Raw genomic sequence first — 24307 nt, 5'->3', positions numbered from 1 at the left:
GAGCTTTACAACTCTCTGTGGCTCCAAACTAAGCTCCTGTTCCCCTTCACAGTGCTGTTGAAGTGTGGAATACCAGTGCTACTTTGAATCTTAAGTTTATGTTGGATTGAAGATCATGCAAAACTAATTGCTACACATGTAAGCAGGTCTCCACAAAAGCTGTATTTCTGGTATACTTGCTTACCTGTAGAAGTTATCTTTAAATCCTCTTGACAATGAAAGTGATCTGTGAAAGTTATAATCAGGGATATAAGCTGATTATAATAACAGCTTAAAGGCAAAACTACTGAATATTTCTGTTTTGTCTTTTTGGGGGAAAAAAAAGCAGTATGAGGGACAGGCATTAAAAAGAGCTGAACTATTTTCCAGGCTAATGGTAAATGGAAATTAAAATCTATTTTCAAATCAGACTACCCACATTTCTTGCACTGAAGATCTCTTAAATGACTGGCTGCAGAAATTTGTGGTTGCAAATAGTTTTCATCATCCGTTGGAATACTGTAAGGACTACAGAAAGCTGGAAGAGGATTAATACCTAATCCATGGTAAAAGTGGGGTAGATGAATTGATTTGGGGAGCTATAAGCTTAAGTTGGTGTCAAGTCCAAGCAAAACAACAGAATCTGAATATAGGGTTTGATTCATAAAGAATAAAATAACGTGGGTTTTTTTGCAACTTTTGAATGAAAAATTAAAGATCTGCTTTCAACTCTGAAGTTACAGCTTTGGTTGTAAATAATATGTGGATCTAATATTTAAGTGACAGTCTGAACTACAAAATGCTGCACAGTAGAAAAGCGTGCATTAAATGTATTAAGTTTTCAACTGAAATGGCTTGTGGTAGTCGTCTGTGGTGAATCACAGTTAAACGGGGGTGTTTCTCGAGTTTTCTGAATGAGCAAGTAACTTCTCTTCACACTATTCAACGTATTCATCAGACATCTTGAAGTGCAGAATTACTGTTGCTAAAAAGAGTGTCTGCAGATGACGCAAAGCCTGGCGGAGTGAATCAAGGCAGCCACCCAGCGCGACCAGAGCCGCTGGACAGCGAGGCCAGGGTGCGCGGCTCCGGCCGCCGCCTCGCCGCCGGGCAGGCGCGGTGCTGCGCAGTGAGATGGAGGACGGGGCACCGGGACCCGGCCGCGAGGGCCACGGCCCCTAACGGTCGCGCCGACCGTTAACGACGCCTCGGCCAGCGCGATGGTGCCGTGAGGGCACGCGCGGGGGAAGGGCGGGCAGGGAGCCCCGGAACGGGCACGCGCCACCCAGCTTCGCTCTCCTCGCTCTGGCGCGGGCGGAGCCGGCGCCGGGCAGAGCTCGAGGGCCGCCGGGCCGGGCCGGGCCGGGCCGGGCCGGGCCGGGCAGGAGCCGGCAGGCGAGCGGCGCGTCCTCCCGCCGCGCTGCCTCGCGCTGCGGGCGCCCGCCCATCCTCGGGCGGCCCCTTTAAATCCCCGTCGAGGTCACCGGAGGTTTAGCCTCAGGCCAGCCCCGCTCGCGCGGCTTTAGCCAATCCTTTCTCAGGCATGTGTCCTCCGAGGGGCCAATCAGGAAGGAGCGTCTCGGAGGGGGAGGAGGAAGGCCCCGCAGATGGATGTCTCTGGCGGCCAATCACCGCCGAGATTGGACGGCCGATGCCTGGAGCGGTACCCAATAGGCTTGCGCTCGAGTGGGCGGGCCCGGCGTCGCCGGGCGCCGCGGGCCCCCCGCCGGGTGGCCGAGGTAAGGCGGGGAAGATGGCGGAGTGAGAGGAACAGGCGGAGGGGCCGGGGCCGGGGCCGGCCGCGGCCCGGCGGCCGGGGCCGCGCGCGGGTGAGTGCGGCGGGGACAACGGCCGCGGCGCGGGGCCGCACCCAGCCTGGCGCCGGCTGCCCCGCTCCCTGATTGGGCTGGGCCCGGGCGCCGCGCACCCGCCTCCCCTCGCCGCTTCCTGATTGGGCTGGGCCCGGGCACGTTCGCGCCCCGCGTCTGCCTGAGGCAGGCGGCGCCGCCCGGCGCGGCGCGGCGCGGCCTGCGGCTCCCGCCCGCGCCGCCTCCCCCGCGCCGGGCTGCGCGTGCCGCGGCGCCGGGGCAGCGCGGCCTCCCCGCCGCGGCGGCCCCGAGGGCCGGGAGCCGCGGCGCTGGCCGGCGGCGGCTGTTGGCCCGGGAGCGCTGCCGGGTGGCGGGGCGGGAGCCGGGCCGGGGCAGCGCTCCGCGCCCCCTCCCCGCGCCCCCCGGCTCCCTGCCCCGACCCGGGGAAGTCGGAGCAACTTCGGAGCGGCGGGAGCGGGCTTCGCGCTTAGCGACGCAGCGCCTCGAGCACCGCGGCCCGGAGCGCGCCTGCGGTGAGGAGCCGCAGCGGGCCGCGGGCGCGGAGGGGAGAGATCAGAGCGATGGTCGGAAACTCGGCTTGTCATCTCGGGCTACGAAAATAGCTCGGTTGTTGCTTACTCCTCAGTTCTCGCTCTTACTCCTGGAGTCTGTCTGTAGGAGGCTCTCGCTGATTTGGTAACTGAGTAGCTGTGTCCTTTCCTGAGGTCCGTACCTCACACTGACTTCGGAGGGCGCGAAGGGGATGACTTCCAAGTGATCTGACAAACAGAATCACGGTGTCTGAGTGATCTCCAAGCAGAAAGTAGTTTTACAGAGAGCGAAGAGGAGATGTTGATAGTGGAGTTGATTGTAGGCTTAGGAGTTCACGTGATTATTGGCAATACCAAGATGAAAATGATTTTACATATAATGAACCATGTGAAGGAGTATTAGTAAAAATACTTTCTTTCCTTTCCAGGTGAGCAACACGCAGATCAGATTTGCACTAAATTTTTCAGTCAAGATGCTTCAAATTTTTTGTGCTACAGAAAGGTAGTATATTTTTAAAAATTGTTACTTACTGCACCCAAATGATTACTTTCACTAGCAAAGAATTCTTCGCGTTGCTTATTTTATAACATTGTCTTAAATCTTTAGTATGTTATAAGTGACAGCATTCTCAACATTTTTGTCAAGTGAAATTTAAAAGTTGCAGTGGCTAAAAGAAGCATAGCTTTAGATCCTGTAAAGACATGGCGTGTTATCTTAGGTGATCTGATATTAAAGAACTCGAAATATGACAAATGTTTTTGTAGCAACTACTTGCGAAAGAAGAATCTGCTTATGAGAAATTTCCTTGAGAATATTCTACGTATTCCATATGCATGTGATTCACTTAACAGCAATAGCAGTTTGAGCAATATAACACCAAGGCACAGTTTGCTGCTACTGATGAATATCTACTTACACGTCCCTGAAAATTTGTTGTAATAGCCTTGTGTGAATACCTTTTTGAGAAGCATGATTTTAATTTGTCTGAATGTGCTGGCAGAATGCACCCAGTTTAACATGCAGTTGATAGTGACAAGAGTACAAACTTCTTTAGTGAAAATTTAAACTGAACTTTGAAAGAAAGAGGTTTACTGCTGGTATATTTATATATAAAAAGATATCTGCTTTATACTAGAATTAAAAGAATAATAAGCAATCAACTTTCTTTCATGTAAAGTAGTACACTACTTTAGCAGTAAGTAAATGTCGCGAAGAGCTATGTGAATTAAAATCTGAGCGTTTTCTGTTACACCAGTATATGTCAAATTAACAGTGCGCACTGCTTTACAGTCTTGCACACAATGCTGTGCCTATGCGCTATATGGGGATTTGCACTACTGAGCCAGGCACCTTACAGCTGTGACCTGCCATCCAGATATTTCAAACAACCTCGGCCAACTAAAGCAAAAAAACTGACTGAACTTGTGAAGAGCGTGGAGGACCTCTTCAGCATTTTCCACCTTTGTTGTTAAAATTAGGAAAGGTATAGTGTTTGAGACTGGTCCTGAGGCATGCTGGAGGTTATATGAATGCAGGATGTAAGTGGTCCATGTAGTCCTTGAAGGTTTAAAAGAAAAAAAGAGGGTTCTCCCGAAATGAGAAGAAAGGGATATTTTGTTCCTTAGACAGTAATTAACACTTTGCTGTGATGCAGGTATCATGAAATAGAAAACTCGTCTATAAAATAGTTTTCCCTATTTTCTTGGTTGCTCTAGGAAATCCTATTGCAACATTGTAGCCAATGTCCGTTTGGCTATCTCATGGAAAGAGAGGGTGATTTTATTTAAAATAGAAAGTGAAACAAAGACTTGTCACTTGCACTCAGCATCTCCTACAAGCACCAGAGTGCATGCAGTGCCCAAGAAGTCTATACATGAGCTGAGCACCTCAACAGGAGTGTTCATGCTGTCTGTCCAGCAGCGGGCAGCGTGTTGCTCATGACCAGACCTTGGGCCCAGGGTTCCTTTGCAATGACACGGAGGATGGAGGACGAAGAACATCAACTCTCAAGTTCTCCTCATGTCCTCTGGGTTCTTCTTAGGTTGGCAGCCGTGTGTAGGTTTCAGATACGCTTTTGTGTACCCTTTTGGAGCTGAAAGTGTCTCAATCCTGCCCCTTTTCTAGAAGTCATCACAGTTCTTTGTCTTCAGATCTGGGTGTCTCTGAAAGCGCAGTGGATGTGTTAGGACCTTGATGATTTGCTAACCTTGGTGCCACCAACAGAGGCCGAGCTCCCTGCTGTGTCCCTCTTTTGGTGACTCCACACCAAGGCATTCCCGTTTATTCTTCATTCACCACAATCTTAGCCTTTCTGTTACAATTCTCTATGCTGCCACGTAGATTGATTTGGTTTAGATACCTTTTTTAAAAGTTGCCTTAAAAGTAAAAAGGGCACAAAAGAATGTTAATTTTTGTAGGACTGTAAGCTATTCTATTGTATACTGTGTCTTTGATTTAAGCTTTTGTCATCAGCTTTATAAAGTAAATTTGAACCTTAGTTAAGATAGCAAGGGGCTACAAAATAATAAACCAATTTCACATGCATTAGCTTCCTTATTGTACTCATCAAAGCTATTTCTTGCCTGCAAGCTCTGTAAAATTCCTGCTGGTCTTAATAACGTCAATAATAACGTTATTACGTTATTTCAGTTTCGACTTTATGTAAATACCAGCTTCCAGAAAAAAATTCTTCCATTGACATATCATTGAAAAATTCGTTATATAGAAGGCAGAATGGAATCTAATGGAATCTGCTAGAGAAAAAGTGCGTATTCTTTTAATTCAAGAATCTAGAAGAAATTACCAGAAGTTAAATGGAAAAAAGAATCAAGTTACAGGCTCCCACATATGCCCCTGTTCTGGCCATATCTGTATTTTAAAAAATACTAGTGATTGAGAAGGACAGACCTACAGGGAAGATAAAAAACTGAGGACTTATACTTACGAAGCAATTAGTGTTTAGAATAATTATGTATAGTAAGTTGAACTATGTTTAGCTATATTTTAAAGTAACTATTTTTCTAGTTTGCTTATTTAAAAAAGAACTGTTGTGTGTGTCAGTCACCTTTCCAAGACATGCCTTGTTAAGCCATCAAAAAGATCTCAGTGGACTTGCAACCTATAGCACTCATTTTGCTTTCTGTATCTTCACATACCTCCATCACATATAACCTTCAAACATTCATATCTTGGCATTTCTCCATAAACCTATTTCTACCTTTTCCTTCCTCATGTGCTTTTCTGTTCATCTTCTCATTCTTAGAACCTATCTTTCATGTTCCTGTTAATTCTTCTGCTTATTCCCTTGAGCATTTGTGTGTATGTGTGTGTGTTATATCTGTAAGTACAGCTTGTAAGTGTATGTTTTGGAAAGCTACATCTGAGGAATCCAAGTTATGGACAATTGCTCTGATTAAAACTCAAGATACCTTAAATTTGAAGGTGATGAGTGTGGTGAAGCTTAGTAGCATGGTTATACTGTTATTCATTTTAGTATAGCTTCCATTTCTAGTGTGCTGCTTATCTTAGAAGACTGACTTTTTTTTTTCCAGTTGGTCTATTGGTAATAGGATAAATTGATCTGAATGAGAAGACGAATGCTACAGTTCTTTTAATGAGCTGTTTCTTCTTGTCTTTTTGGCTTTGAAGTTCATGAAGTTGTCTGTATTCAAGAAAATATCTATATGAATGTGAGATTTAAAGCTCATGTAGTAGAGCAGAAGAAATATGAATGCTGGATAGTAAAAACTTCATAAAGATTTTTTTTTAATTAAACAGAAGAGATTAATAAGTATAATGTGGAGTTTTCACAAACAGTTTCTTTCCCAGGTCAGTTGATCATGTATGCAGTCAGACAGTTATGAAACAAACAAAAAAAAATGTACAAGCCAAAACTTCCACTAGATTTGAATTATGGAGTGGATACTGTCACTGTCAATTTCAGTCTGTGCTAATTTTAAAGAGCCTTGGTTCCATTTTCAAGTTCTGTTGATACTAGTGTGAACTCTGCTCTCACATTATCTATGAAAGTTGGGTAGAAAGTATGTCAAGCAGAGCAGTTAAAAACTGGAGCATCTAAAATCAAAGAACTTGTCAAAAAAAAAAAAGGGATTAAAGCAAACTGAATTTCAGTACTGGTTGAAACATTTCCTTTACGTGAGTTGCTTTAAGTGTCACTTGCTGCCTTTTTATAATGAGACTTAATGTGGTATTTAGTTGAGTTGTCTGTCCTGTCTTCCAGAGTTAGGCCTGACTTACTTGACCATCTTTTCCCTTAAACTAAAGGAAGAGGACATCTATGATCATCTGAAAGTAACATCAGCATGGTTTATATAGAATGTCTAAAAATCTTAACTAATTTCTGGAAGGTATGACTAATCTACTGTCTTAGGCAGTATTCTATCAACTGAATAGCTTGCTGGCTGCAAATTTAATCTTATTTGTTTGTCTCTTTCTCTCTAGGTTCACTGAAGAGAATGTTGGTTGGTGACAAATAATGGTGAGTAAAGCCACCAGGATATTGATAAATGCTAAAGTTCTCAGATTTCCAAGTGGTTATCACATCTGCTTTACATGCTGAAGGTCCTGGGTTCAAGGCGCAGTGGAACCAGCACCAGGAAATCTTTGGGAGGTTGGACTAGATGATCTCCAGAGGTCCCTTCCAACCTTACTGATTCTGTGATTCACATTTAAGTATCTGTGATTTCTCCCCCCCCCCCCAGCTCCTTTCTTTCTGACCACTTAGATGACCTGAACATTGTCATGTTGCTTTTGGAGTCACAGTTAAGAAGCCCCATAGCTAATTGACACTTGTGTATTTTGGAATGCATTGCTTCTGAGTAAGCATGTAAGTTAACTCAGCATTTCTGTAATATTTTCTTAGCCAGCCTACAAACATCTGTGATTTAAAGCCTTACAGAACAAGGGATTTTTGCAGTTTGTGAAGCTAGCTGATTTTACTCATTAGAATCAAACTTCTAAGGAAATTAACATGTGGTAATTTTGGTGTTGAATATATTCAATTCTGTTTCCTGAACTATCTTTCCTGTTTTTTGTTTTGGGATTCTAGATCTTCTCTCGACATTTGAGAAGGTGGTCTTTGCTTTTTCTTGGTGACTGCTCGTAGGCTGTGAGATACATATCTTTCTCTTCTAGCAAGAGAAAGCCTGTCCTTTATTTCCATGAAGCTGGATGAACAAAGACCTCTGCACTTCCTGCTGTCACCATTTCACCCAACATTTGAGTCACCAGATGACTTCTCCCACAGAAGCACCACACCATTTTACCAAAACTCAAAAGCAGAGTGACAGAAATGAGCATTTGTTTCCCTGAAGAAGTGTCTCCTGTGCCAGTTCTTCATTCAGCTTTCTGCATTCTGTTTTAAAATGAGAAATACTTTGTAATCATGTACATGGATGGATGTATGGAGACACTGGTGTTCTTCACTGATACCTCCTCCTTCATTTTAGGAGGGATAGATTCTTCACTGTGTCATATTGGAGCTCCTGTCAGATGAAGTGTCTGCATGTTTTGCTACGCCAGGCTGTCTTGATGTGGATGGGAGGTTACAGCAGGAAAACCAGAATACACTTTGCACTCTGAAATGAGGAAGAAATTTACCAAACAATTGGGGAAACCCCATAGCAGGTATTTTCCAGTCCGGGACCCAGGCTTGGCTCTGTAGATAGATGTCTTGATGTCAACTTGCATAAAGCAGCTAATGCAAAGGAACAAATGCAGTTACCTTGTCTATAGAGTGTAAATGCATCATCCCACTCTGTGATCAAAATATATATTTGCATGTGTAAATCCACATAAGTGCTGGATATGATGAGCTTTGACCAGAAGGAGAAATTACTCTGCACATTTCATTTTTCATAAAGAAAATGAAGCTTTAAAGATCTCCAGAGTTACAAGATAATGACTGGGTTTATGTTAAATTGTTCCCTCTCCATGGCTCTTTAAGAATCCTAAACAGCAAAAGGAACAAAAACATTCTGCCATCAAAGAAATGGGGCAGAACTTTTTTGTTTGTTAAAGGAATTCTCTTCTGTTGTGATGGAAGAGACCAGAGGTGTAAAGCTCCAGTTTATCCACTCAACTTTCTTGGCACAGTTTCAGCTTTTCTTACTGCTGATGGAGTAATGGAGATGGAGGCAAGCAAAATTGGCTTTTTGATTCTTCTGTGGCTGATGGAGAACTGGGATGACCTACATGTTTCCGTCATATAGATAGAAATAGGCCCAATAGAATAAACTCTTAGCCACTTAAGAGTGATGTGTTCAGAGAAAGCAGAAATACATAGGATGGGCTTTTTTTTTTTTTTTTTTTTTTTCTATTTCCTCCTGGATTTTGTTCCCAAACTAAGGAGCAATCTGTTTTCATGTTTACATAGCATTCTTTGTCTCCATCATTTGTGATTATTTGGGATGTTTTCTGTCATTCTGAGACATGAGCTTAAAATGTTCACATGCTCCCTGCTGTGGTATTGTATATGACAAGTATGATTTCTTGGCAAAAGAGCCAGAGCAGAAATAGGATGTGTATTCTATTCCACTTTAATTGGGAGCTCTTTTTAGTGCACCTTATTCCAAGGTCATGATTTAGAAAATGTGACTTACTAGCTTAAAATAATATTTTCAAATCTGGATCAAATAAAGGTATATAGGTTCTGTTAATAGGGTTTGAGGGGATAATAGCAGGGCTAGGGGACATTTTGGGGAGGGAGGTTGTTTTATTTTTCCTTCTAGAAAACTGCTGGAGAGAGCCAGAAAGTCTGAAAATGGCTGGAAAAAAAGCAACAGCTAAAATTCATCATAAATCTTAGTGATAGATTGCAAGGACAGCATTCTAACATTTAAAATGTAGTGAAATTTAACAGGGAACAAGTTCCATAGTATAGTGAGGACAGATACTGATTTTGATTCTGGTCTTTACTATTATAGAGTTCTGTTAGACCTACATTTAGACATGCATTGTAACAACAAGATTTAATGACAGCTTTACCCATTTTTTGTTTCCATGAAGAAAAGATCAGGCTCGTAAGTTAAGGAGTGGTGGGCAAGATGCTGCATGTCAAAAGAAAGCCAGTTGTAATGAGCAGAGGTGCACTAACATTGTGGGTAAGAGTCACGTTAATTGTGGCAAAGCAACCACAAACTTGGCCTGACTTCTTTTAAGAATGTAGGATTTGTTTGCTGAATACAGTCTAGATTTTACTGGTTTAGAGGCGACTAGAAATGCGTTTCCTTCTAGGTCCTCCTTATATTGAAATCGATGGGATTTAATGTAGATGTCTGTAGAAACAGGATCCATCTCTTAAGTGATGGAAAATACTGTCAGTGTCATAGGATCATATGAGGTTGGAAGGTATCTGGCATAAGAAATACTTGATCCTAAATCCGAGAATTTCTTTCTTTATTGTATCTATACTCATTATCCTTCAGATGTTAGAGCTAGCAGCTTGGTGGCAAAAATACACGGGGGACAAGAATATGTTTTTGTTTTCTGTGGGTATGTACAAAACTGATTAGAGAGTAGACACACCTTAAGCTCTTTGCCATGATCATAGGAATAACTCAACATTTTGTAATCCTGCGTTCTGACAAAGAAATAGAACCATTGATTTTTCCTGACTGCTATCCCTGACGATGTGACAATGTTAGTTTTTAAATTTAATTTTAGAACATATATTTTTAGCAGGGCTAAAGATCTGTGGTTATCACAGAAATAGTACTCCAATAGTGCATGCCCAAGAAATCCCCACTGCCGTATCTTTCCAGCCAGCTTCTATGTAAGACTGCTGTTTTAGGAAATGCTGTCTCAGCATTCTTACTTTTTCTTGCTCCACTTTATTTCTCTATGTTGGTTGGAAATCTTCCCATGTGAAAGATTACAAAAACAAAGGGCATGTGCAATAGATCATATATATATACATATATATATTTTAATACTTGTGGACAAAATGATGTTACAAGTTGTTTGAAAACAACAAAATCACCAATGTCTTCCATTTTGAGATGTGTATAGTTCCATAAGCATTAGTGCTTTGTAGCAAACTGTAGTGCCATGTTAGGATCAGTGCATGAGCCTAGTAGTATTTTTACAATTTCAGAGTGACAAATTTATTAATAAACAGTGATAATGTAATTAACAATAGAAAGGATACAGTAAAAATGTCACAAACATGGTCTAAATATGCAGTATCCTCCCTTTGGCAATGGTAATGCTATCTTTAGAAATGGAATGTATTCAGTTAATGGGCTTCATAGAATCATAGTTGACTTCTTGTTTTTAGTAACTCTGTCCAACTGCAATAGTAAACTATTGTACGTAAGCATCCAGATTTCTCATCTCTTTACCAGTGGTGTCTTTTTCTTTTTAGTGAAGGTGATTTCTTCTATGAGCAGCATTTTCAGTTTTATTATTACCCATTCTATGATATACTCAGAAAATATGAATACGTTAAAGAGTTAGTGTGCATTTTGTACACATCTCTGCAACCTTAAGATTATCATTTACAAAATCTGTTAATTAAGTCAGAACAATTTTTCAGATCAGACTATGTAATTGTTATAACAAGTTAAATGTTAGCCTCATCATCTTATAAATTAATAGTTGCAAAATGCTATCTGCTAATTTTACGCAGAAGACTTATCCATTATTGCAGGAATCAGGAACTATTTTTGCTGAAGTCCTATTGAATCTCTTAACACCTTTGGTGGATCCTGCATTTACATGCATCTTAATAAAGACATGGGAGAATATAATAAGGTCAAGGGCTGTTAAAGTCAATGTTGCAGACTGTAGCTGTTCAGTAGGCTGTTTCTAGCCTATGGATCATAAATTCCCCACTCCTGTATTATTGAGAAGTAAATACCCTGTATTTTGGATAACTTCCAGTATTGCTTTCCATCTCTAATCTCGATTTTAATAGTTTCTGTCTCTCCCTCTGCTTTTTGAGAAGGAAACTTTAGACCACGGGAAGTTCAAATGATTTAGCACTCAATGGGCAGCTTGGACTGGTCAAATAAGAGACTGTTATGATCCCTAAGATTTGCAATGTTCTGTGGATGGCATCCTCTTGATTTCCTAGGAAAAAGTGTTTTATTTGATGCCAGTGTTTCTTTTCACCCATTTCTCTTTTATAAGAACAAATTCTCTTGTCAGCTTAGAGAGGATACTGCATCTTTTCTTTCCTGAGACCTGCCTGTAAATGGCCGTTAGGGGGAGGGAGGGAATGAGTAGCTTGGTTTTGTAATTTTAATATAAGTATAAAGTAATTAAGCAGCATATACTTGTGTGCAAAACCAGTAATACTTGCAGAGTTAATGTATGTAACAAAAAACAAAAAAAAATCTTCTGCATCTACTATATCCCCAAGAAAATTGGGCAGGTGGGCCATTTACAGCAGAGCTCTGGGGGACCTGTCATTGGAGTTAGGTTCAGTTCTGAACAAAAGTAGCTGTGTAGCTGTACCATTGAATAAAGTAGTTTAGTGCTTGGGAGAATCATTTGAAAAATACCTCTGAAACTGGAATGCAAAATAGCACAGTATGTAGGGGGAAGAATCCCTGATGCAAACAAAGCCATAAGATGATTTAATAAGAAAAAATAGAACTTTAGTAGCAATAACTGTTTTGCATGTGATAGTAAATAACTTGCATTAGCAAGATTGTACAGTAGAATAAGTGGGTAATAACCAAATAAGTTTGTGGGGTTCTGTGCTGCAGGGAGTTGCACGATAAGTATCTTCCTAAGATGATGGGTGAATTCCTCTTAATGTTCCTCTCATTGGAGAGAACTTGGCACTTGAATACTTTGTTAATGAACCTGGTATGAAAACCACTGATTAGTTTTGTCACATGTCTGAATCAATGTGTGCTGAGAAGGGCAGGCAGTTCTTTCTGAAACTATGGGTGAAGTCCCCCCCTCCATTTTTTTTTTAGTAGTCTAGTACTTGCTCTGTTTCTCTGAGGTAAAACTGAACCTTTCCAAGTACTGTACTGTGAAGAGAACCTGACACTCAAACATTTATACTTCCCAAACAAAATTACACGATTCTAAAAATATTACTTTACAGTGAAAATAATTTTGGACTTGCTAAATACTGTTTTAGACCATGGTTGATTTCTGTTGCTGTCTGAAGTTTTGGAGAGGGAAGTGCTGTGAAGCCTCTACTAACACAAGGGGATATTGATCTACAGCTGTAGCCTCTGTTTAAAAAAAAAAAAAAAAAAAGAAAAGAAAAAAAATGTTTTGACACTTTGTTTCCAGTGCAGATACCTAGTCTGTAGAGACAGTAGGGGCCAGTACATAATATTCTTGTAAACAGAACTACTACATCAGAGATGTAGCTCTATCAGTTTGGATTTCTTTTAGAAAGGTGAAATAATTTGAACCATAACTTATAGCTGGAGGGAGGCTACCAATAGTTCAAAAGTACTTAAGAGAAATCCTTTGGCTCTTCATAAGTTGATAATGAGACTGTGAGAGCTGTGAGCATTTTTGCAGTCTAAAGTAACCAAGATAAACATGAGGATGACTAAATTAGGTGTTAACTAATATGTAATATGCATATGAAAAACTAATTGATCTGGAAGGTTGTAAACAGCTTAAATTCCAGCTACTGGATTATTGATAAAACTGGAAGATGGCCATAGGAAACCTTAATTTGATTATTAGCTAGTATTAGATAGGTTACAAATTTATTCTGGTCAGTGGTTATCAAGTACATTTGCGTAATAATGAAAACATAGTCACGTTCACATTTCTGAAGTATAAATTTTGTGACTGAATAGAATTTTTCAAGGCTTTATTCATCTAGAGAAAAGAGGAAATAAATAAGACTGCAGTAGCTAGGCAAGTTGTCCATGTATTCATCCCAGTTCAGACTTTATAATGATCTATACTCCACGGCGATTAGAAATTATTCTTCATAGCAGCAACAGAAATCCCATTGCCTTACAGCTGCTAAACTCTGGTGTGACTTGGGTCCCAAGCCCTTGATTCCACTGCTTCTAAAACTAAGCAGAAGTGTCAGATGCTACCATATTTCACTGTAGGGTATCAAATATATACTACCCACTAAAGACATGACTCCTTTAGCAGTACTAAACTTAGATGGTGCATGTATATACTGTTTCCTTACCCAGTGGTGCTGCTGCAGAAGGTCTAGCCAGTAGTTATGTTGGGAATTGCAACTTCTTCTGAAGATAATTGTTAATTCAGGACTCAAAACAAAAGAGAGTCTTGCAAAGACTCCTAAATATTGAGAGAAGAAATTGTATCAAGCTTCAGGACACTAACACTTTACACAAGGAGTACATTGACAAGAGCTAGCAGTGTATTTCTGGGCAGAGAATAATATAGAACAGAACAGTTTTTGATGAACCACCAGTCTTTGGAGTATCTGCTTCCCCACTTCCCTAAGAAACTGTCTGGTCTTCCTTCAAAACTTAAGAATCCTACTTGCTCTTCAGGTACAGAGCTGCATAATGGCAGTTCAGGTTAGATACCTTTGGATTTCTTGTAATGAATGATCCAGCATATTGCCCCTACAGCACTTTGACTAGCACACAAAAGCCAGCAATGGAACCAGGGTGTCTCATTTATTAGTGCAGAACACTAACCACGGATTTCTGAACTCTTTCGGTCTGCTCTGCACTTTATACTGAGCAATAGTTTCAGAGAAAGAGTGTTTCTGTCACTGAGCCTATGTACCAGTTTATAATACAGGGATTCCCTAAGTTTGCAACATCTACTGTTAAAGGTAAAAGGTAACTTACTGTCTAGTGTGTCCTGTGTAAATCCTGGTTGCTTCTCTTCCTCTTCCCTTCCAAATAAGCGTGTTTGCAAGTCCCACAAAAGAAGGCTAATTTGTGATGCCTCAGAAGGAAGAACTGCATGGAGAAATTGAAGGAAAGTAGCACAGGCCCACAAACCAAATCTTAGAGCTAGTATTCTAATTATGCATGATTCAAAATGTCTAGTGTAATGTAGTTATTACCAGTAAATTGAGATATGCATTTATACATAATGAAGCAATAGGAATTAATATACCAATAGCTTGAACTTCCTGCTTTGATTCTCAAATTTTGTTTTTAGAGAATGCTCTGCCCCTGTAGAGAAAGGGGCAGAATGTACAGATAGGGGCAGAAGCATGGCACCAAAACAGCAAATCAGAAACCAGGATCAGCAGAACTTGCCTTCATAACCTCTTGTCTGGTTCACATTAGTGCCCTGGGCATGTAAAAAGCAGGGCATGAACTAAGCATGTTTAGAGGTGAAATGAGGTTTCTCACGTGCTGCAGCTGTAGCAAGGAAAAGGGTGCAGAGTTTCTCACAAGGTGCAGGGGGTAGCAACTTGTGGAAAAAGAAATAACAAAAAAAAACACACAGTAACAGAAACAATAGACTCAGATTGAGTGGTTATTTGCCAGACAGTAGGTAAAAGGCTTGGGTGTGGTGACAGAAATTATTTGGAGAAGACTGAAATCAATAAGCACAGTACATATATTTCAGGTGTTGAATAGCTTTTTAATAGACAGTATTTTCAGGTAACTCTCTAGCTACATAGGCAGCTGTACTGAAGCATACTGGTATCAGCCAGCAATAATGGCATCTGCAGGAATGAACCTGAAAATACTGGTTATCTTGTATATTTTTTAAGTTCTTTTTGTCAAAGAGATTTTTAAAAACAGAAAATGAGATTTGATCACTGAAGGTCTTTATCTTCTGCAACACAGGTTGCAATATAGTATTTTTTTCTTTATTTCACTTATTAAATAAAAGGAAGATTGGGTGCCATCTTTCTGTAAACTTTTAGTGTGTTCTCTGTATTATTTCCCAAGTCTTTTAGTGGGTGATGCAGTGAATTTCTGCTGGCAGTATGAAAATAACATAGAACCTATGGCATAGCCTATATCACTAATACTTTTCCCAGTCTGAAGTATTCAAACAAGTAGAACACTAGTTTGTTTACTGCAGGAGTCCATACTTACAGCTTAGCTTAATTTTATAGGTGGGCTTAACTTGTGCGAACATTCCTTCATATACTTGAGGCTCAGCTCTCTTTCTTAAATAGAAAGAGTAAGGGTCTTCGAGAAAGAAACTGTGTCAAGTTAACTCCCGTTCACACTTCTTAGCCAACCATCCACAAAGCACCATGTTTTGAGTTTAGAATGGGGACCATGTTTTCTTCATGAATGCTCTTTTTATTGATACACAAAAATTGCCAAATGAAGATAGGAATATGGCAAGATAACTATTTTGTGGTATCAGAAACTAGATTAAATGAAATCCTTTGAGCCAACTTCAAGCAAAAAGGGAATTTGTAAAACAAGTTTAGCCCAGTGGTTAACCATGTCCATCCAAAACCTACTTGATTCTATTCTATAGAATGCTTCACATGGTCTTTAATTCAATATATTCTCTTTCATGTGAAGAGTAAGTAGTTGTAGGGGTACTTTAGGACTTCAGTGAAGCTATCCTCCTTTTGAAAAGTATGATGTAGCAGCAGAGGAGAGTATTAGACAGTTGTAGGAGATTCTTAAGAGTTATGTTAATACTTAAAAAACAGGTTAGAGAACACTTCTAATACAGGGCTTCTGATGGCATGCTCACATGGGTTATTGGAGGAAATTATTGGTATCACTATGAACTATGATGTACTCTCCCATTGCACACACATTTTACATGGCAACAGTAAAAGAATGTCTCCCTGTGAATTCTGAAGTTTTTCCAAAAGGCAGCTTGCTTTTATATCTATGCATCTTTGGGGATTTCAAGATAAGATTTTATTCTTTTGACACTGTAAAGAGGAACTGTTTAAAAATGAACTTGGAAACTCTGCACCTGTATACAATTTTTTTTTAGCAATAAAGCAGCACAGGCTGAGAATGCACTAAAAACTTAATGTGTCATTTGTTCAAAAGAAAAATGAACCACGTTACTATACGCCGCATCTTCTGGAGATGCTAACTGCTTCCACTTCTAAGATATGTTGTCACTTGCTATAACTTTGACAAAAGTTTAACAACTTGGACTAATGTATGCGTGATATCTCCTTTTGGTCCACCTGTTTCAGGAGATTTTAGGCAGAAGAGTTCTCTTTACTTCCTGGAGGCAGCTAAGGAAGATTGTCACTTTAATTATATTAAGATGGTCAACTTACCAAATAAAAGCTTTAAGCATTGTTTTAGATGGTATCAGAAAACTTCTGTTGCTTTATAAAAGCTTGACTGAACAGTAATAAGTCCCTGGGAAAAACTTTCACACATTTTTGTTGTTTTGGCAATTATATTTCTGCAAAATTCCTTCTGTGGTGGGTATATATGTGGCAGCCTAGAGGCAAGCACAGCTTTCCCTGCAGTTGCTGCTAAGGGACATTTTCAGAATTGCTTTCACACATTAGCAGGATATCATCTCATGTGTGCTGAAGTGACCATGCCTCCCAAAGGCCAATGGTATCCTTGGGTACATCAGGAAGAGTGTTGCCAGCAGGTTGAGGGAGGGGATCCTGCCCCTCTACTCAGCCCTGGGGAGGCCTCATCTCGAGTACTGTGTCCACTTCTGGGCTCCCCAGTACAAGAGAGACATGGAGCTACTGGCGAGAGTCCAGTGTAGGACTACAAAGATGATCAGAGGGCTGGAGCATCTGCCCTATGAGGAACGGCTGTGAGAGCTGGGCCTCTTCAGCCTGGGGAAGAGAAGACTGAGGGAGGGGGGAAATCTTATCCATGTGTATAAGTACCTGAAGGGAGGGTGTCAAGGGGACGGGGACAAACTCTTTTCAGTTGTCCCATGTGACAGGACAAGAGGCAATGGGCAGAAATTGAAGCACAGGAAGTTCTGCCTGACCGTGAGGGGGAATTTCTTCCCTGTGAGAGTGACGGAGCACTGGACCAGGCTGCCCAGAGAGGCTGTGGAGTCTCCTTCTCTGGAGATCTTCAAGGCCTGCCTGGACGCAACCCTGTCTACCATGCTCTAGGTGACCCTGCTTGAGCAGGGAGGTTGGACTAGCTGATCTCCAGAGATCCCTTCCAACCGTACTGATTCTAACTCTGCTGCATGCTTTCCAAAATCTGTTACGGATTGCTAACCCTTGCACTAGCTTATAAAAGATAAGCAGTAGGACTGTTGCTTTAGTGGCCTGCTCAACCACCTAATTTGTCTTATTTTCTGCTCACGTTTGTCTTCTGGGATAGAGTTCCTGAGAAGATAGCTGCAGGTTAGCACACAGAAGAGTAAAAATAGCTGTAGGCTGACCTTGAGATTTCCTTTTTAAGCAGCCGGTATTCGTTTAAATAGACTGTATCCTTCCTGAGCCAAACTGGTCCAGCTACACTTAGAAGAAAACATCTGTCAAGATGCCTAGCTAGAGATTGGATTCCACAAAGAAAACAAATATTCACTGATCAACTGTAAATTAAGAGGAATCTGAATCTGGGCCAGAGTGAAACCCAAACCTGTATCTTTCAGCAGGTAAAGGTTAAACATCATATAATTCAAAATGCATCCTTAGGTTTAAGTTGGTATCTCAGCAAATTTTCACCTCAAACTACAGAGGATATCACTGCATTTACTTTATCTTCCATAAACTAAGGTGGTTTGTTTGTTCAACAGGAATTTAGTTATAGCAGTGTACTGCTGTAAGTGCCAACAGGTACATCAGGCTATAGCTGGTGCTGAGAAAATGCACTGCTTAACAACTAGACATGAAGGGCTCAACAGAATTGAGGCATTTCCAGTTCTAAAGGTTAGAGAAATCTACTTTAGTAGTAGCCTGAGAAAGTTTACCAGCTATTATTTAGCACACACTCATTAACTGCTTAATATCAGCTGATCATGCTAAGCAAGCAAAGTAATGCAAGAAACAATCATTAATGCAGTGCTTTATAATAAGTCAGGATCAGGAAGTACAAGATAAATTGATGGGTCTTTGCTGCAAACACCTTATAACCTAAGTAAAAGAAGTCAACTTAAGACTCATACGATAGTACATGTGATCTGTATAATACGTATTTCTGAATTTCAGAGCTTTTTTAATTAGAAACAGTTTCTTATTTACAACTGTAAAGGTACAATCATAACAACTGACAGATTCTTCTTCCACTTAGGGATGCTTAGCTAAATTCAGTGGATATTATTGCATCTAGTGTATTGAACATGAAGCAAGACACTTTACCACTATTTACATTACAGAGAGTAGATGTAAATTGCATAGTAAGAAACAAAGTCAATGCAGAAACTGGAATGATGAGCAAAAGTAAATAGTCCCCATTATCAATCATGTTTCTTAGACTGATGCAACAACAAAAGGGCAGTCACTTAGAAAGTAAGACAAAAGTGAAGACATACGACTGGAAACGCTCACTGAGATGGGGAGATACTCATACAAAATTAGTTTTTTCACAAGACCCCAGTTAAAGACCAACGGGCCCTTAAACATAGTGGAGAGGTCACTGTACAAAACTTTACAAAAATAATTCCTTGTTCTTAATAATGAAGTAATCAAATACAGCAATTCCAACCTTACCTGAATAAACAATGGCAACTCTAGAGCTCTTTTTAGAGAGGATAACATTTATCATTACAGAGAATGAAACATCTTACAACATAACGTTTATATCTTGAATTTAGCTGTCATTGAAAAGCACTGCATTTCTGCACTCATGCCCGTTAAAGATCTAAAACCGGCAATAATAGTCATTCAGGTAGCATATAGTGTTATAATTTAACTGAAGGAGATGTGCTCCTCTTCCGGCAGAATAGCTGTTGATATTCTGTTATTGCTCAACCAGAACAGACTTTGAGAGCACCCAGAACTGTTAACCAAAAAGCAGTACATTGAACATAAGTAGTAGGATAAGTACCAGCTGCCCATCTAAACCCCTGGGATACTTTGCAGTGAATTTCATCCTCTCCTCTCCAGTCAATTATAAGAGTTATTTTACAAACAGATCAAAACAACTAAGACTATGACACACAGAGTACGATCTGCCATTCCCATGTGGAAGTGGAAGTAGGGGAGGGCAAATCACATCACCAGAGTTAAGTCAATCAAGTAAATATCTTCCTCTCTGGACTATTACAGGCAATTACTAAGCTTAATGAAAGCTTTAAAACTGAAATGTCTAGGCAGCAGTAGGGAAATCTTCCAACTAATCTTGCTACTAATGGGAATTAAGGACTATGTTCTGTCCCGTTAACAAGGGTTAAGTAGCATTTTTTCCATCAAATGAGTTTCTAAATCTTTGGAGAGGAGCAGAACCTGTGCAAAGCTAACAGAAATGCTGACAAGTACCCTTTCACAATTTTCTGTGAAACATCCTCACTGGCCAAGGGAAGGCAGCAGGTCAGCTATCACAACTTTAGCAAAGCTGTGTTCCCATGACTGAGCAGAAGGGAAGGGAGGAGAGAAGAATGTTCCTTATTTTCAGGGCTTCATACTCAGAGAGATGGGCTCAAATTTTTTAAAGGCAGTTGCCCCTGGTCTGAGGCTGACAACAGCTACAGAAACTGATCCAGTCCAGTGCAGCCATGGAGTTGCTCTTCCAGAGGATTGGCAGGTGCTTACACTGTGCTTGAACTTGTAGTGTGAAACCTTGTACTCCAGGTAGCAGTGTGCCTTCCATGCCCATCTATCGAGCATGCTGTGCAGCTTCCGTGACATGCCCACTGGCCCCTTTTGCAGGCCACACATAGAAGTAAGTTTAAAAGACTATCAGGACACCATTTAACAGTGCTTCTCATAACTGATGCAGCTAACAAACCACTTGACTAACAGCTAGCTACCATAAACATTGCATCTATATGTAAAGGTAAGACAATTTTAGAACTCTGTAAGAAGGTTTAACTTATAATGATTCCTTTTATATAAAATATACCAATAAGGTGATATACAGTCCCCCAAAATCTGAATTCGGCTTTTTAAAGGCTGTTTTTTTCTCCTAACATTGTTAAGGAGAACCACAGCAGTTGTCCTACTTTGTCCGAGTACAGTGCTATATGGGTGAGCTATTTGTTTTGAAAAACAAATGGCTTCGGGACTTTAGGATTTTCAAGTGTTCCCTTAAGGCTGAAGAGATGCACTTTAGCATAAGTTCTTTCTACACACAGATAAAGTGACAGATTAAGTCTCTGACCTTTTCTGGTGCATTATTTCATCATTATGACCAAACCCTGCAGAGATGCGGAAACAACTCCAGTAGTTCTTTAAAATGGTCTATTATTTGTTCATCTTGACTTTTGCATAACCTGGCATGAGGCCAGCTGCATCTGACACAGTGCTTTGCTTTTCTGCCACGTTATTCTTCTGGTTTAGTTCCTCCATCTTCTTCATCAGCAATTCTAGTCGCATGTGGACTATCACAAGCTTTTCTTTTAGCTAGGAAATAAATAAATAAATAAATAGATAAACAAACAGAAAAATGTTGTCTTAACACTGGGTCCTTGAAAGATGTATGCTCTACCTTCAGTAGCTAAAAAGCAGCCAAGTTTCGAGATGGAAAATGATACTGGGCTCTGTTGTATCACTACAACATCTAATCTGGCATATCTATCAGTATCTAATACGGCATATCTCTATACTGTATGCTTAGCACCGCCAAAACTAGTGCCCAAATCTAGTCAAACTAGCCAAAACTAGTGCTTGTGTTACCTGAGACGAATGCATGTCAGCAGAACGCCTTTCAGCAGCAGAATCCTTTTCAGAGATGCATAGAAATTCTCCACTTAAGCTAGCAGCCAGAGCTGCTGGAGCCTTAGTATGATCAACATAATCTTTCCTGGTTAACTCATTACAAGTTTTGCAAAGCCAGAGAACTTTTTTGACAAGATCTGGACAGACTGTTTTATCTTTGCATAGAGGTACACATAGAAATACTCATCTGCTATATTATGTTTTACTCAGGATGCAGTACATGCTGTGAAGACAGTGTTTAAAAAAAGTGGGAAAACACATGGCAAACATACATAAAGCATGGATTTGGAGTGAAAGTTAAACACTATTTCCCTAAAGAAATGACCAAATATATGACCTACTAAGAAAGCATTTTTCTTCCTTCCCTAGGTAACATGATTACTAGAAAGGCTAAATTCATGAACAGCTAAGTAAGAGGAGCAGAAAGAGACACAGTTACATGGTTACTGTACAGTTCTGGGTTTCTCTTTTGAAAATGCAGAAAAATCTCTTCTCGCTTGATGACAATCAGGTACCACAAAAACATACACATTCACTACAGGGTAACACTTGTCAGAAAGTCAGCTAGAACTTTCTGTTTTGAAGATAAGTTGTTACAGAAAATGTTTTGTATGTTTTACACATGTATCATAGCTACAGTATAATCCACTATTTTCTACATAACCTGCACTTAAGAACAAATGAGCAAAAAATGTACCAATATTTTTTGGACTGATCTCTAAAAAGACTTGGTATTTTTTGCATTGTAAAAAGTCATGTAGAAACCTTACTTTTCCGAGTTCTTCCTTTAGGCTCAAAGCAGGAAAATCTACCTTAGAGGCTTCTATTATCGTTTTAGTTTTTAAGAGATAACTGGAAGACAAGCAGGGAAAGAGGGAAAGACAAAAAAATACTTTTTAAATAACATGTTTGCATTCATTGTTTAGACAGTTTATTTAAGATGATTTTAAAGCAGACCTTAAAAGTGTTGTCAGAAGCAGTCAATACATTATGAAAATATTTAAAAACATAACAATAAGTTTACTTTAAAAGTCGTAAGATCTCTCATCATCATCTGAGAACTATAAATCTAGCATGGAACTGTTTTGAAACCTTATGTTACTTTAAATGTTCTGGAAGTGGAATAGATTTCCAACTGCAATCCTTGAAATTATAGGAGGAAACTTTAAAAGTGCAAGGCAAATCAAATGGAATTGTGCTAACATGAGCAATTTAAATAAAGAGAATATTAAAACTCATGCACCAATGCACTCAGTCAAAAGTAAAACAGCTCTGTTTTTATCACTTGCAAACTCCTGTGAAATCATTTACCATAATAAAACAGCATACTCACCAAAGGATGCTGTCCTTGAAGAAACAGAAGAAGCCTCGGAGATAAGCCAGATCACTGAAAGTAGAATACAGAATGAAGCCCACAATCAAGCCACATGAACGACAGGATAACGCATTGAAAGCGCTGAAAGGAAAAAAGGGAAAATAATATGTTTAAAGAGAAAACCTTTTAAAACCATAGATATTGCCTGCTAGTCAGAGGACATCAGACCACTGGTTTTACCAGAAGAACAAACAAAATGCGTAACATTACTTTTCCTTGTATTTACAAAATCACAGAGAGAAGAGAAACATCAGAAGTTGGGCATGTTGCGTAAGTAATTTCTGTAATTAGTGAAGCTGCAATCAGGGAAGAGCATAAAAGGCTCATTACCACAGAGTAGTTTAAACTATGCTAGTTATGTGCCTGTGCACAAACCACTACATGTAATAGACTGTACAGATAGATGAAAAAATCCTCCTCACAAGATGGATTATTGCCTCATGCAGAAAAAAAATGCAAGTCCTTCTTTTAGAAAGTTTCTAGCTCTTGTGGTTTGTGAAATAACCTTTTAAACAACATTTCAATACAATACTGATTCTGCTAGTTCTCACTGAATTTGCAAATAGGTGACTATTATTTCAGTCTTCAAGTAATATCTTACTTCTTTCTTATCAGATTAATTAAAGGTTTACCAAAGCTCTCTCTTACTGATTGGCTAGTGAATAGAACAGCAGAATTTATTCACTTTCAGTACCTAAAAAGACACACTGTAATTTAGATTATAAACGCTTTATAAGGCAGGAACAGAAGAAAAAGAGTTCAAGGCTAGGCTACCTTGTACTGCATTACTCAAATGTTCCTCTCCGCTAGCAAAGGTAAACGCTGGCAAAACTTCTTTTGATTGGGATGAAAATTAAAGCAATGCGTGTACAAAAGATTTTTTCGGTTGAAAGTTATGAAGTACAAGGCAAAAAAAAAATCACAAAAAAAAATCACTTCATCGATTCCACGAGACAGCTCAGTAAACGCGCTTTAAAGACAAAACAAAAAACCAAACAAACAAAAAAACGCTTTCGGCAACGCTTTGACTTCGGAGAGGCCCCCGTGTGCGCGCTCTCCGCCTGCCGACGCGGGCTCGGCGCCAGGCTCGGAGGCGCCTCCGCTACCTACCACCCCAGGAGGGCGCCCTCAAGGCCGATCATCAGCGACTCTTCCCACGCGACGTCGTTCGTGACTTCTGCGAAGAGAGACGGAGAGGCTGAAGCCCGCCGCGAGGCCCCGGCGGCCGCCCCGCGCCCGCGCCCGCGCCCCGCCGGCACTGACTGAGGCAGACGAGGAGCCCGAGGCGCCGCTCCTCCTGCGCGCACAGGTGCAGCGAGTCGCCCAGCACCGCGCGGCAGCCGCGGCACTGGAACACGGCCCACTCCTCCGGCCGCAGCCGCCGCCGCGGCGGCGCCCTCCCCGCCGAGCCCGCGGGCGGCGGCGGCGGCCGCTGGACCCGCGCGGCTGCGGGCGGCGGCGGCCGCTCCACTGTGATGACGCCGCCGGGCTGCGGGTCCTGGAACATCTCCTGCAGCCGCCGCCGCACCGCCATCTTCTCCCGCCCTGCGTTCGAGAGCGGCACCCGCCTTCTCGGCCTCCCCATTGGACCATGGGACGCAGCCCTGCGTTGTCACTGGGCGAAAAGCAAGTCAATCCTCGTCGCCTGAGGCCATTGGGAAATGGGCGAAGGCGGGGGAGGGGCTTCTTCTACCGCCCAATCAGGCAGGAGGGGGCGGGGCTTCCCCTTGCCGGGACCGCCTATCGCGTTTGAAAAGAACGGCAGCCCTGTGCCGTGTCGCCATTGGTGGTTGCTCTGCCCCAGGCCCGCCCCCTTCGCCTGGGTCAGCCAGTGGGAGGGCGAGGCAGGGCAGTTCGAACGGTGGGGGCGGGGCAAGGCGCCGTGTCAGT

The 24307-nt window shown here is 41.2% G+C and overlaps 1 protein-coding gene and 1 long non-coding RNA gene across 2 annotated transcripts; one reads left to right on the top strand and one right to left on the bottom strand.

The window, feature by feature from the left end:
* The first annotated feature begins 1727 nt into the window (after positions 1-1727).
* LOC134140822 (uncharacterized) lies at positions 1728-16249 on the top strand. Its single transcript, XR_009958499.1, has 4 exons — positions 1728-1808; positions 2767-2840; positions 6801-6837; positions 7408-16249. It is a non-coding gene; the product is annotated as an uncharacterized LOC134140822 (long non-coding RNA).
* Positions 16250-18384: 2135 nt separating this feature from the next.
* OIP5 (Opa interacting protein 5) lies at positions 18385-23952 on the bottom strand. Its single transcript, XM_062576633.1, has 5 exons — positions 23681-23952; positions 23528-23594; positions 22376-22498; positions 21813-21894; positions 18385-20727 (listed from the first exon to the last, which is right to left on the bottom strand). The coding sequence occupies exons 1-5, from the start codon at positions 23949-23951 to the stop codon at positions 20569-20571; spliced, it is 702 nt and encodes a 233-aa protein (XP_062432617.1). The 5' UTR covers position 23952; the 3' UTR covers positions 18385-20568.
* Between the last annotated feature and the right edge of the window lie 355 nt (positions 23953-24307).

This window comes from Rhea pennata, chromosome 5 (assembly GCF_028389875.1).
Source record: "Rhea pennata isolate bPtePen1 chromosome 5, bPtePen1.pri, whole genome shotgun sequence".
Lineage (NCBI taxonomy): Eukaryota > Metazoa > Chordata > Aves > Rheiformes > Rheidae > Rhea > Rhea pennata.
This window is presented reverse-complemented; position numbering and strand designations above follow the sequence as displayed.